At 39.2% G+C, this 12,716-nt stretch overlaps 1 protein-coding gene across 2 annotated transcripts in view; it reads right to left on the bottom strand.

Moving 5' to 3' along the window:
* Positions 1 to 12,716, bottom strand: part of tecpr2 (tectonin beta-propeller repeat containing 2) — a 38,713-nt gene that overhangs the window by 16,888 nt on the left and 9,109 nt on the right. For both annotated transcript variants that reach the window (XM_083550570.1, XM_083550571.1), the window contains exons 7-14: positions 11,112 to 11,244; positions 10,320 to 10,733; positions 7,874 to 8,601; positions 6,428 to 6,611; positions 5,974 to 6,147; positions 3,129 to 3,309; positions 746 to 887; positions 75 to 315 (exon numbers count right to left, since the gene is read on the bottom strand). In XM_083550570.1, the coding sequence (XP_083406696.1) occupies positions 75 to 315; positions 746 to 887; positions 3,129 to 3,309; positions 5,974 to 6,147; positions 6,428 to 6,611; positions 7,874 to 8,601; positions 10,320 to 10,733; positions 11,112 to 11,244 (2,197 nt within the window). The remainder of the gene's footprint in view (positions 1 to 74; positions 316 to 745; positions 888 to 3,128; positions 3,310 to 5,973; positions 6,148 to 6,427; positions 6,612 to 7,873; positions 8,602 to 10,319; positions 10,734 to 11,111; positions 11,245 to 12,716) is intronic.

The following is a 12,716-nucleotide window of genomic DNA, read 5'->3' as shown; positions in this document are numbered from 1 at the left end:
AAGCTAAAAGCCTTGACAATCTCATATGTTAAATGCTTAACTGCATAATGGGAAATTAGGAAAAAGAATCACACCAATAAGACTGCCTTTGGCCACGTGGAAGTCGTTGCGACCTGAGGCAATCCACACTCCACTTCGATTGGCACTGACCAGACTTGGGTGACACTGAGACTGCTGCCAGAGGAATGCCACGCGCAAACGCTCGGCAACCCGCTCCACAGGAGCCTTGGTAGCTGTGGCGACACTCTGCGTGGCCTGAATCAATGTCTGGAAGAGGCCACCCTGCTCGAACACTACATAATCTGTGATGCTCACCTATACAGGAGATCAGGTGTGTAAACATTGTAGTTAGTAAACAATAAATCATGTTGTCTTTCATTTATTTGTAACTTCTCAATTAAAACAGAAACTGTGTGGAATGTCTTAGGTTTTTTCCTTTTTTTTTAATTCTAAGTATTAAAGCAGGAACGCAGCTACACTACAGTTAGAAATATTACTGAGTTATTCCATAATTACATATAGAACTTATTAGAAAAAAATAGCGGTTCTATTTCCAGAGTAGTCTTAAATAATTTATTTATAAATTGCACAATTTCTATGGTGCAATTCATGCCATAAGCCAATTCTATTCTAAGTCAAGTTGGCTTTACTGTCATTTTTAACAAAAACAAATAAATAAATAATATTGTGGTTGGTAATTCATAGACACAGATGTTTTGATTATTACACATCATGACACGTGTACCTGCCACCAGTGCTCGTCTTCACCCTGGGGCTTCTTAGCTGTGATCCCAGTTCTGAACCAAAGGCTACCGCTGGTGTCCAAAGCCCACAGAGTGTTGTTCTCACCCAGAGCAATGCATATAGGTTCTAGACGCTGACTTTCACTGCACACACACACACACACCGATTACAAGCAAAAGGAAATGATTAATGTTTTGCACTGGACAAACGTAAACGCTTTATACACCAAGAGGCCAAAAGTATGCACACACGGTGTGTATGGGACCTTTGCACCCATACACACCAAACAGCTGCCACTACAGTGGTGTGAAAAAGTTTTGATCCTGATTTCTTGTTTTTTTTTTTTGCATGTTTGTCACACTTTAATGTTTCAGATCACCAAACTAATTTAAATATTAGTAAAAGATAACACAAGTGAACACAACATGCAGTTTTTAAATGAAGGTTTTTATTATTGAGGGAAAACAAAATCCAAAACTACATGGCCCTGTGTAAAAAAGTGTTTGCTCCTAAACCTAATAACTGGTTTGGCCACCCTTAGCAGCACCAACTGCAACCAAGCGTTTGTGATAACTTGCAATGAGTCTGTTACAGCGATGTGGAGGAATTTTGATCACTCATCTATGCAGCATTGTTGTAATTCAGCCATATTGGAGGGTTTTCGAGCATAAACCGCCTTTTTATGGTCATGCCACAGCATCTCAATAGGATTCAGGTCACTGACTAGGCCACTCCAAGTCATTTTGTTTTTCTTCAGCCATTCAGAGGTAGACTTGCTGGTGTGTTTTGGTTTATTGTCCTGCTGCAGAACCCAAGTTCGCTTTAGTTTGAGGCCACGAACAGATGGCCAGACATTCTTCTTCAGAATTTTTTAGTAAACAGCAGAATTCATGGTTTCATTTATCACCTTCCAAGAAGTTTTTTTTTCTTGGAAATCTGCATTTTTGCCCAGTCTCATTCTTATGGTGGAGTCATGAACACCGACCTTAACTGAGGCAAGTGAGGCCCTGCAGTTCTTTGGATGTTGTTGTGGGGTCTTTTCTGACCTCTTGGATGAGTCGTTGCTGTGCTCTTGGGGTAATTTTGGTCGGCTGGTCGCTCCTAGGAAGGTTCTCCACTGTTTCATGTTTTTGCCATTCGTGAATGATGGCTCTCACTGTGGTTCGCCGGAATCCCAAAGCTTTAGAAATGGCTTAATAACCTTTTCCACACTGATAGATCTCCATTACTTTCTTTCTAATTTGTTTCTTAATTTCTTTGGAACTCAGCATGCTGTCTAGCTTTTGAGGATGTTTCTACTTCACTTTGTCAGGCAGGTCCTATTAAAGAGATTTCTTGATTGCAAACAGGTGTAGCAGCAATCAGGCCTCGGTGTGGTTAGAGAAATTGAACTCAGGTGTGATAAACCGTTTTAACAGGGGGCAAACACGTTTTGGATTTTGTTTTCCCTCAATAATAAAAACCTTCATTTAAAAACTGCATGTTGTGTTCACTTGTGTTATCTTTTACTAATATTTAAATTAGTTTGATGATCTGAAACATTAAAGTGTGACAAACACTTTTTCACACCATTGTAAGTTAGATATTTTCACTGACTGGATCTAAAGGATTCATGCACAAAGTAAGGTCCATAAAGACATGGTTTGCAAGGCTTGTGTGAAACACTTTTGTCCTGTGGAGAATTCGGGCCTCAAACCCACTGAAATGAATAGGAACACTAGGCACCAGGCCTCCTCATTTAATATCAGTGCCCAGCCACACTAGCACACTTGTGAACAAACCCCTAATCAGCTGTTACTGTTACATATACAGTTATTATGGAAACCTACAAGAGATGCATATATCCGCGACATTCTGAACCATGATAACAGTGTAATCAGACTCGCGTCATCATCATATACAAATGTTATAACGGTGCTTTCTCCGGATTGTCAGTTCCACTGTAAAAACTCAGAATACAGACACAAAATGCACATAATTCAATTTCACAAGGATATCTTACAAGGAAGATATCATCAATAATCTAAAACAGCAGCAATTATGCACTATTTGCACTCGATTATGTCTGTTGCTCCCATTAAGATAAGAAAGATATGTGCTTTATACTTGTCACGTACTTCACAGCACAGACAAATCTTTCTTCGCCTATCCCAGTGATGGAGTCAAAGCTCAGGGTCTGCCATGTTACAGCACTTCTGAAGCACAGAGGGTTAAGGGCCTTGCTCAAGAACCTCAAGAGTGGTAGCATAGACAATACCTGGGTTACTGACCTTCCGACTTAACCACAAAGCTACCACCTCCCACTAATTACTATAGTATTATAGCCACATTAGCATTTCAGGACAAAGTAGTTATAGGAGAGGTCTGGAGAGGGGTGAGGATACCTGACTTTGTCGTATTTCCACTGTTCGCCCTCTGCACAGTAGCTGCTGAGTCCCTCTCTGTAGAAGAGAACTCTCTGCTCACTCAGTGCCCAGACCATGCTGCCCCGTGCTGCTATCTGTGCCATGGGACATGGGCAGTCCACCTTCACCGAGCGTGCACACGGCCGGTCCATGCTCAGCCCTGAGACACACACACACACACACACACACACACACACACACACACAACACACACACACACACACACACACACACACACACTTAAATGCTGTTCAGTATCTGATGGAATTTCAATTCAAAAATCTTTCCTTAAAGTCCACACTTAATAGAAATATATATACACCATGCTATCTTATTACATATTAGCTTCTGATAGTGGACCGAATTCATTTTAATTAAAGAGTCAATAACTGGTCACACTACTGTAATGTCAGCAGATGCCAAGCCCTGTTTGTAGTGATGTAGTGACAAGCCCTGTTGTGTAGTGATACCAAGCCCTGTCTGTAGAAATAGCTTACATAGCAAACAAATTCTTCTTTTTCAAGTTCCCTTACAGGCAAATACCTAGAAAAGCTTTAGATCCACTTGATGGTTCTTTATAGGTTGTCCTGTTTAGCAGGCAAAACATTTTTTTGCCTTAATTTGAAGAAGGTGCACAGAAGAATGTGGGGCAATTATTACAATTTTGAGAGGATTATGATGCAGTTAAAATGCAGTTATCAAAGGGTAGCCATAGAATGTCATTCATTTACTCCTAACACCTTATGTAAAATACACAGTGAAAAGATCACACACATTAAAACTTCATCATATTTTTCAGAATCCTTTTAGTATGTTATTCTGCCATGGGCTGGTTTTTCTTATGGCAAAATTCAAGAAAATATAGAGCAATACATTTTGAATGACCTCCCCACTGAAAAAGAACAGCTGATTACTATGCATACTTGCATATACATACATAATGATACATACAAGGTGTTGTAAAACATGTTAGTGAGAGCTTTTGCTTTCAATTTCAAACATTTCAAATTCTATAATCCAAAAGTGACTATTTTTTCCTTATGTCAATGTAAATGATAGTCAGTGTGACATTAACTGTGGAAAAAAAAATGTTTTTGCAAATGAAAGCACAAAGGTATTATCTGTTGAGTTATGAGAATAGGATGATATTCTGACAGCTAGTCAGTATATTCACAGGAACAATGTGGTTGGAGCTGGAGGCCAGAACAGAAATCTACTGCTGGGGATTTCCATAAAGAGAGCTACGAGACAGCTGGCACGACTGTGCTGAGAGCTGCTGTGCTTGATTACACACTGCAGAGTTATGTAAAGCACTGCCACAACACTCACACTGATCCTGATCAACTACACAGCAGCATGTAAAGCACTCTGAAACTAAGACTTTCTTCTTTCTTTCAGATCATGACTTCTCTAATTACAAAGATCCAAATGCCTAAAGTGTTTACATTTAGGGACAAAAAGTCTTTAAAGGAATTTTCAGTGCAGTGGATTTTGTGTTAAAAGAAGTCATACACCGCCATCTAATGGTCAACTAATTAAACACCATACATCTGATGTGCACACAGATAATAAAAAGTCTACACCCGTGTTAAAGCGACAGGCCATTCAAAATTGAAAAAAGGACCAAGCCAAGATATATGAGCTTATTTTCTCTATTAACCCCCCCCCCCCCCCCCCACCCAAAAAAAAAATAAAAAAAATAAATAAAATAAAATAAAACAGAGAACTTACAAAGTGGCTGCATGAGCATACACACCCTTTTATAAAGGGGCATGTGACTGTACTTCGAATGAACCAATCAAAACTAACTCATGTTCAAATGTAATTACCATCCAGCAGTCATCAATCATTATTAACCTCAAATAAAGACCAGCTGCTTCTGTAAGAGTTTCTTGATATTTTCTTGGTTTCATCTGTGTGCTGAAACTAATGTCCACTTACCAGGCATGTGCAGGATCTCACTGTCAAAAGGAATTGAATTGTCAAAACATAGTGGAGAAAAAGGCCATCACAGTGACATTACCAAGAACAGGATGTCCCTCAAAAATAGATATAAGGACATGAATAAAACTTATCAGCGTGTTTGCAGAGATCTACAACAACATTAAAGGAAATGCAGATGTATCTGGCAAATACTGCACACTCTCTGTATGTGACAACAATCTCTCATTGTTCCCCTCATTTGTCTGGGTTAAGTGGTGGAATGGAAGCTATTTCTCATGGAAAAACATCCAAGCCCACCTAAACTATTTGGCAAAATGCGTTATAGTCTGATAAGGCTAAGGTAAAACTTTTTTGGACATAATAATTTTTATTAAAACTTGTGTACACTTTTCATAGCTGTTCATTGGTCATCATTTAGATCTCAAATCTGACCTGGGACCATATGCTCATAGCACGACCACACCTCACAACCACCTCTTCATACTGCATATAGAGACCTACAAGAAGCCCAGTCCCAAATAAAAACCTCTAATATCAAGTTAAAATTTTCAATGTGTCTTTATGCTAGGATGGTTTGTATTCTATACAAAATTACATTGTGCTGTGGCCAGATAGAACCCACTCAAACAAGTGACCAACCTGGGTGTACATGCTATAATTCATGCAAAATGCAAAAATTGTTGAAAATCTCTCAGTTTGGTTTAAATTAAAAAAATAGGACGGCACAAATCACTTACTACAGCCTGATTATTGATTATATTGATGCAAGAAAAACAGCTGATGGCATGGATGACTAGCACAAATTTACACAAATGCATGAACACACGCCTTAATTCAGGAGACCCTATTTGAGTAAAACACAACATCCACATCATCTCACCTGTCTGAAGATAAAGATCTCCGCTGGTGCGTATGATCCAGGCTGTGTCATCACTCAATGCTACAAACGAAGTCTCGTCCAGGGCTTTGTACCAGTGCCGTTTCCCCTTGATTGTCACTTTACCACAGGCATAGGCTGTCATAGACTTCTGTTCCACCTTCCACAGCAATGAGCCTAAGAGGACAAAAAATTTCTACTCTATAACCCTTTACTACTAACGTCATTTTGTTTTACAGGTCCTGGAATCACAATTTCCTGATTTACCACTGTTTTCTAATATACATTTATGTTTCTTTTATTACAGTTGATTATTTGAGGTACCAAAAAGTCATAACATATAAGTTGTCTAGGTGCCCCATATACAGCTCATTTAAACTCCAGTCTTTCAAAAAACTACACAAATTTGTAACATAAAAGCCCTGCCATAAAGGAAAAGCTGAGAATCCCTACTTACCAGAAGGAGACAATGCCACCTGCTGGACATTCTCTTCATATTTCTGCCAGTTCAGGTTGCCGTTGGTGAGGCTGCTGCAGTACAGGCCTCCTTTAAAGTCCAGGCACCAGATGTGTCGCTCAGTCACTACCAGGCCGAGGATGCCACAGCCTGGCCCACTGTAACCCATCCAGCTCTCGGCAAACTGCACCCACAGCACAGAACAAGAACATCAAGAAGACCTCAGCTGTATCACTCAATGAAACAAACAACATAATGAAACCACATGAAACAGCCGACAGCGCTTTAAAGACCGCAAAATGTCTCTCGATGACCAGATGTATAACTTCTATTGCAAATGTTACAACCTGAACTAAAATGGATATAAGTGAGATTATGCAGTGTTTATTGTATTTAAAAAAAAATACCAATAATACTAAAATGTGCAATAGTAAAGACCAAAAAAAAAAAAAAAAAGAAAGAATAAATAAATAATGACTTAAAATAGATCATATACTATTCACACTCTCTGCTGTAAAACCCCTCAATTAGCTTTCTGATGAAAATTACATATTATCAGCACATCCTGTTGGGAAGACCAAACACCCTTCTATTGCAACATTTCCAGTTCTGGTGCTCACATGCCCATTGTAGGCATTTTACTGGTGGACAGATTCCATGCAGCAGTTTAGATCAGATGGGTTATACTTTATTGCCCTTGTGCATTGATGAACTTTAGATGCCCCAGTAAGCAGTTTGTGGTCTTCATGTTTGCTCATTTCTCTCACGCCCAATTTGCTCAGGATAGATTACAATTACATTTTTAAATGTTGAGCTTTATTTCTTATTTTACATGTGATATGCTGAATTGTCTGTATTGGCCAAATTTTTCTCCAAACTCTTTCGAGAAAATGAAAGGGCAGAGATTCTCTGACAACTGTTCCTTATTTAAAAAAAATGATGTGATGGTTTAGTGGCTGGCCACTTTATATCCTTGCCAGCCTTTCGGCTCTTTCATATAGTTATGCAAACACAGCAATTCTTGATTACACTCTTAGCAGTGTACATACATTCTCTTAAGTTTTCATTCTCTCCTGCCCAATCTCTCTCTCTCTCTCTCTCTCTCTCTCTCTCTCTCTCTCTCTCTCTCTTACTCTCTCTTATTAAACGTTTCCTCAGAGGCCCTCACTTCTTCTGCCCTACTGATTTGCCTGATGCTTTCTGTTCCCCATACTGGCATGGCGGCCCAGTCACCAAAGAATAACACTGCTGATGTGGACGCCTCGTGATCCTCGTGTCAGTTATTGAACAGTTAATAACTTCAGTTTGATATGACAGATTTAAAGTTACATTTTTCAGATACACAAGTGCTTACGCTGAGTTCAAGTTTGTTGGTTTGTGACATAGTTTTCTAAGAAACCAGTGGAATCATAATAATTTGGTAGAATTTCTTTATTGCACTCTTACCTGGTCAGTTTTGTGCCGCATATCTTCCTGCTCTGTCTGATTCAGTGTAGATACCTGCAGGCCGGCATTACTGAGGCCATCCCCCTGACTGGCACTTGACAGTATTCCATGTGCATATATGTCCTCCTCGTCACTGGAGGGTGACAGCTCCGGCTCCGGCTCTGGCGAATAGGGAAGTGGCCTGATGGAATAGTATGGTAAATCTGAATCAAAGTTCCTTTCTGAATCATCTTTGGACTGAAGCTCTGGATCATGGATCTCACATGGCTCCTCCATGTCTGGCTTCTCATTAGCTGCATGCATGTAGGAGAAAGTGCACTCCAACAGCATGTCTACATCTGGCGTGCTTGTTGTTTGCTCCTTGCGTTCTCCAGTTTTGGCAGCATCACTGTAAACCTGGCAGTTTGTGCCTTGAAGACAGAGGGATGTGGGACATGAGAGCTGAGCTTCTTTGGTCAGAAAAGACGCACTGCTCTCCTGCTCCTGAATCTGGGATTTATCTGAAATGTTCTGCATTAAAAATGTTTCAGTGTTGAGTGACTCTATATAAACAGAGCCTTCGTGTTCTGGCGAGTCGTTGCTCTGAAGGTCCAGGCTGCTGCACATGAGGCTTGTGCGATCTGAAGGGGGTTCGCTGGCAGGCGTGGGGAGGCCATCACTGTTCAGGCCGTCCTGACTGTACATGCTCTCTGACCAGCTGCTGTGCTCGTTCACACAGTTCCCACTCTCTGTAAAAGCATATGAATTAGAAGTAGCAATTCTTTCTCTACACTATGAACGTGTTTCCTGTCTAATGGCAATATTGTATTCGTAGAGCTGCATTACTGAATTGTATTTCAATCATAATCAAGATTTTAGTATTTCTAACACTTGAGCAAACACTGGGTGTAATTTGACCTTTAAACACAGTCGTTTCTCTGTGAATAACATGCTGAGATTTAGAACTAATATATATATAATATATGTGTGCTGTCAAAAGTAAGGCATTAATAACGTGTTAATGCAAATTCATTTTAACGGGACACATTTTTATTATTAACGCCAGATTAACGCAGCAAGCATTTCGGTCTAACCATTTTTATAAAAAATATAAATAAATAAATATAAAAGAGGCGCAATTAAAACCTTCAGCATGTTTAGTCATAATGTCCTTTCTTTACTCAGATATAAAAAAAAGAAATAAATAAACGGCACCAAATACTTTTTAATCACTAATCATTTGTTCTATTGATGCGCCAAGTCTCAAAACAAGCGCCAAAATCCGCTATGAAGCACATATCCGACAAATAAAACCGTCTGTGTGGAAAAATGCCAAAGTTTTGTTTTAGTGTCCTGTAGAGCTGCAACAACTAATCGGTAAAATCTATAATAATCACTAATGAAATCCGTTGTCAACGAATGCCGTTATCGATTAGTTGGGCCGCTCAAGTTACGGTTTAGCGTGAAGGCAAGATAACACAGCCGCCTGCGAAAATGGTGCAGAGTACAGAGTCAACCGGTAGCAGGAAAAAGTTTGCATACCAATTCATGGATGAAGGTGAAATCAGCACGGTGAGCAGAAACTGTATAATCCTCATCATGTGAAAATGGTACAGTTTAATTAAATGCTACTGTGTAAACTGTTTGTAACTTTTTATATTACATTGATGTTTTAAGCATGGTTGTTAACTTGCCATCTGCAATTATCATTAAAAAAAACAACAGTTGATTTACACAAATTGCTTCACCTTGCACACTCAAAATCTGTTATTATTATTATTATTTTCTTTTCTTTTTTAAGAAATTTAAGGAGAAATTCCCCATGCCCTCCTCAACAAGCAGCCACTCTAAGCTTTAAAATGTCTAAATTAAAAATAGTTAATTTCAATATCTGGCTTTTAAATTATACGCTGAATTAGGGTTTAATATAGTTGTAATAAGCAAAACATCTTTTGTTTAATCTGATTAATCAACCAATTTAAAAAAAACAATCGTCAAATTAATGGATTATTAAAATAATAGTTAGTTGCAGCCCTGGTGTCCTGATAATTTATGTAATTTAAAACACCATAATTACTTTAAAACATTCACAATTATATTTTGTTTTCATGCTCTATGTTGAGTAAAGGTTTCACTAATAATAAACATACAATCGCATAAAGCATCCATATTTGTCTATGGCCATGTTGATTAGAATATTAAACACTTGAAAAGTACCCGTGAGTTAACTCTTTGCAATCATGTGATTAATCATTAGTTAGCTAAGCAACAACTGCTCAGATTCTTTACAATGCTCCAGTATTAAGACACTTATGCTTTATTAAATATGTTGTAGTCACCTGACCACACACACACACACACACACACACACACACACACACACACACACACACACACACACACACGCATTTTTTACATTCCATTCCAGATCTGAATGCTAATACTAATAAAGACAGCCTGCACTCACCAGTTCTTATCCTCTTGCCCTTCCTCTTCAATTTGACAGGTTTGACAACTAGCTCCTGCTGAAAGTCCTCTTGTGTAATGGTGCTGTAGCGACTGGACGACATCTCTGAAGTTCCTTGTGTGCTCTCCCATGAAGTGATGGAGCTACTGCGGCTTTGTGTGTCTGCTAATGCCTTCTTCTGGCCCTCGCCCTCCTCTGCCACCTCTAGTGCTTCCATCGCCTGGCTGAATTCTTCCCGTGCCTCTTTGCACTCCTCCTGTGCTTCCTCAGACTCTTCTGCTTTGGGCTGATCTTCTGGTTCTGCAATAATAGCTACGGTCCTGATCGGCTGAGCTGTTTCCACTGCTCCATTTGCGGGGAGCAAAACGGTCGGGGTGGAGAGAGGGGAGGTTAGGCGATAGGACAGATCTGACACTAGAAATGGAGGGAAAGATTTTTCGGCTCAATAGCGACACTTACAAGCATAATAATCAGTGAATATCCAAAAAAAAAAAATAATAAAGAAAACGGAATGAAATACATGAAACGTTTTCATTAATTCATTTTCATAGCATTTTTATTTATTATTACTTTTGTCAGTTTTATTTTATTTCAGCGACCTATGTGGGTTTTTCTTTCTTTAATGGAAGGGTACCAACAATTACTGTATAGAAAATCCCTGACAGTTCTTCAAATTAGACTTGCTATGAGCTACAAATGAAATGTTCCAGTCTGCCTATGGGGAAATCACCTTTCTGCTGAATTTAAATAATAGATTTAATTATATACAGTAACATAAGGAAAAAGTCTTACTGTTGGAGACCAATCCCTCTGGGCAGTTGGAGATCCGCATAATGTCTCTGTCTCCTTTTAAAATGAAGATCTCATTTTCTGTGCAAGACACGGACACTATGTCTCCACAGCTTTCCATTCCACCAACAATGACCTTAAAGTGAACAAATAAATGCTTTCTAGTTAAGAACCCAGACACATCTAATATTCTCTGCAACAAACAACATTAAACCCACATTGCCATTAATTTTTTCTTCTTAAACACAGTCTAGTGCAAGTCTTTTACAAATAAATACAAGATTAACTAACTTGCTTTCTATAAAAACTATATAATAAGAATTATTAATATATTAATAACATTTGATTAGATTTATTGGTTTGTGCATTTGTTACATTCCAAAAAATAATAATTACAATTGCACACAACTACAATTTGTATAATGCTGTACACAAAAGAGTGTTAGAGAGATATGTGCACTCTGTACGATGATTCTATAAATAAAAGAATTTCTATTGTTTGCACAGAAACAGTACCCTTTGTGCTTTTTTGCATATATATACAGTGAGGAAAATAAGTATTTGAACACCCTGCTATTTAAGTTCTCCCACTTAGAAATCATGGAGGGGTCTGAAATTGTCATCGTAGGTGCATGTCCACTGTGAGAGACATAATCTAAAAGAAAAATCCAGAAAACACAATGTATGATTTTTTAACTATTTATTTGTATGATACAGCTGCAAATAAGTATTTGAACACCTGTCTATCAGCTAGAATTCTGACCCTCAAAGACCTGTTAGTCTGCCTTTAAAATGTCCACCTCCACTACATTTATTATCCTAAATTAGATGCACCTGTTTGAGGTCGTTAGCTGCATAAAGACACCTGTCCACCCCATACAATCAGTAAGAATCCAACTACTAACATGGCCAAGACCAAAGAGCTGTCCAAAGACACTAGAGATAAAAATTGTACACCGCCACAAGGCTGGAAAGGGCTACGGAGAAATTGCCAAGCAGCTTGGTGAGAAAAGGTCCACTGTTGGAGCAATCATTAGAAAATGGAAGAAGCTAAATATGACTGTCAATCTCCCTCGGACTGGGGCTTCATGCAAGATCTCACCTCCTGGGGTCTCAATGATCCTAAGGAAGGTGAGAAATCAGCCCAGAACTACACGGGAGGAGCTGGTCAATGACCTGAAAAGAGCTGGGACCACCGTTTCCAAGGTTACTGTTGGTAATACACTAAGACGTCATGGTTTGAAATCATGCATGGCACGGAAGGTTCCCCTGCTTAAACCAGCACATGTCCAGGCACGTCTTAAGTGTGCCAGTGACCATTTGGATGATCCAGTGGAGTCATGGGAGAAAGTCATGTGGTCAGATGAGACCAAAATAGAACTTTTGGGTCATAATTCCACTAAACGTGTTTGGAGGAAGAAGAATGATGAGTACCTTCCCAAGAACACCATCCCTACTGTGAAGCATGGGGGTGGTAGCATCATGCTTTGGGGGTGTTTTTCTGCACATGGGACAGGGCGACTGCACTGTATTAAGGAGAGGATGACCGGGGTCATGTATTGCGAGATTTTGGGGAACAACCTCCTTCCCTCAGTTAGTGCATTGAAG

Source organism: Silurus aristotelis, assembly GCF_946808225.1.
Source record: "Silurus aristotelis genome assembly, chromosome: 9".
Classification (NCBI taxonomy): Eukaryota; Metazoa; Chordata; class Actinopteri; order Siluriformes; family Siluridae; genus Silurus; species Silurus aristotelis.
This window is presented reverse-complemented; position numbering and strand designations above follow the sequence as displayed.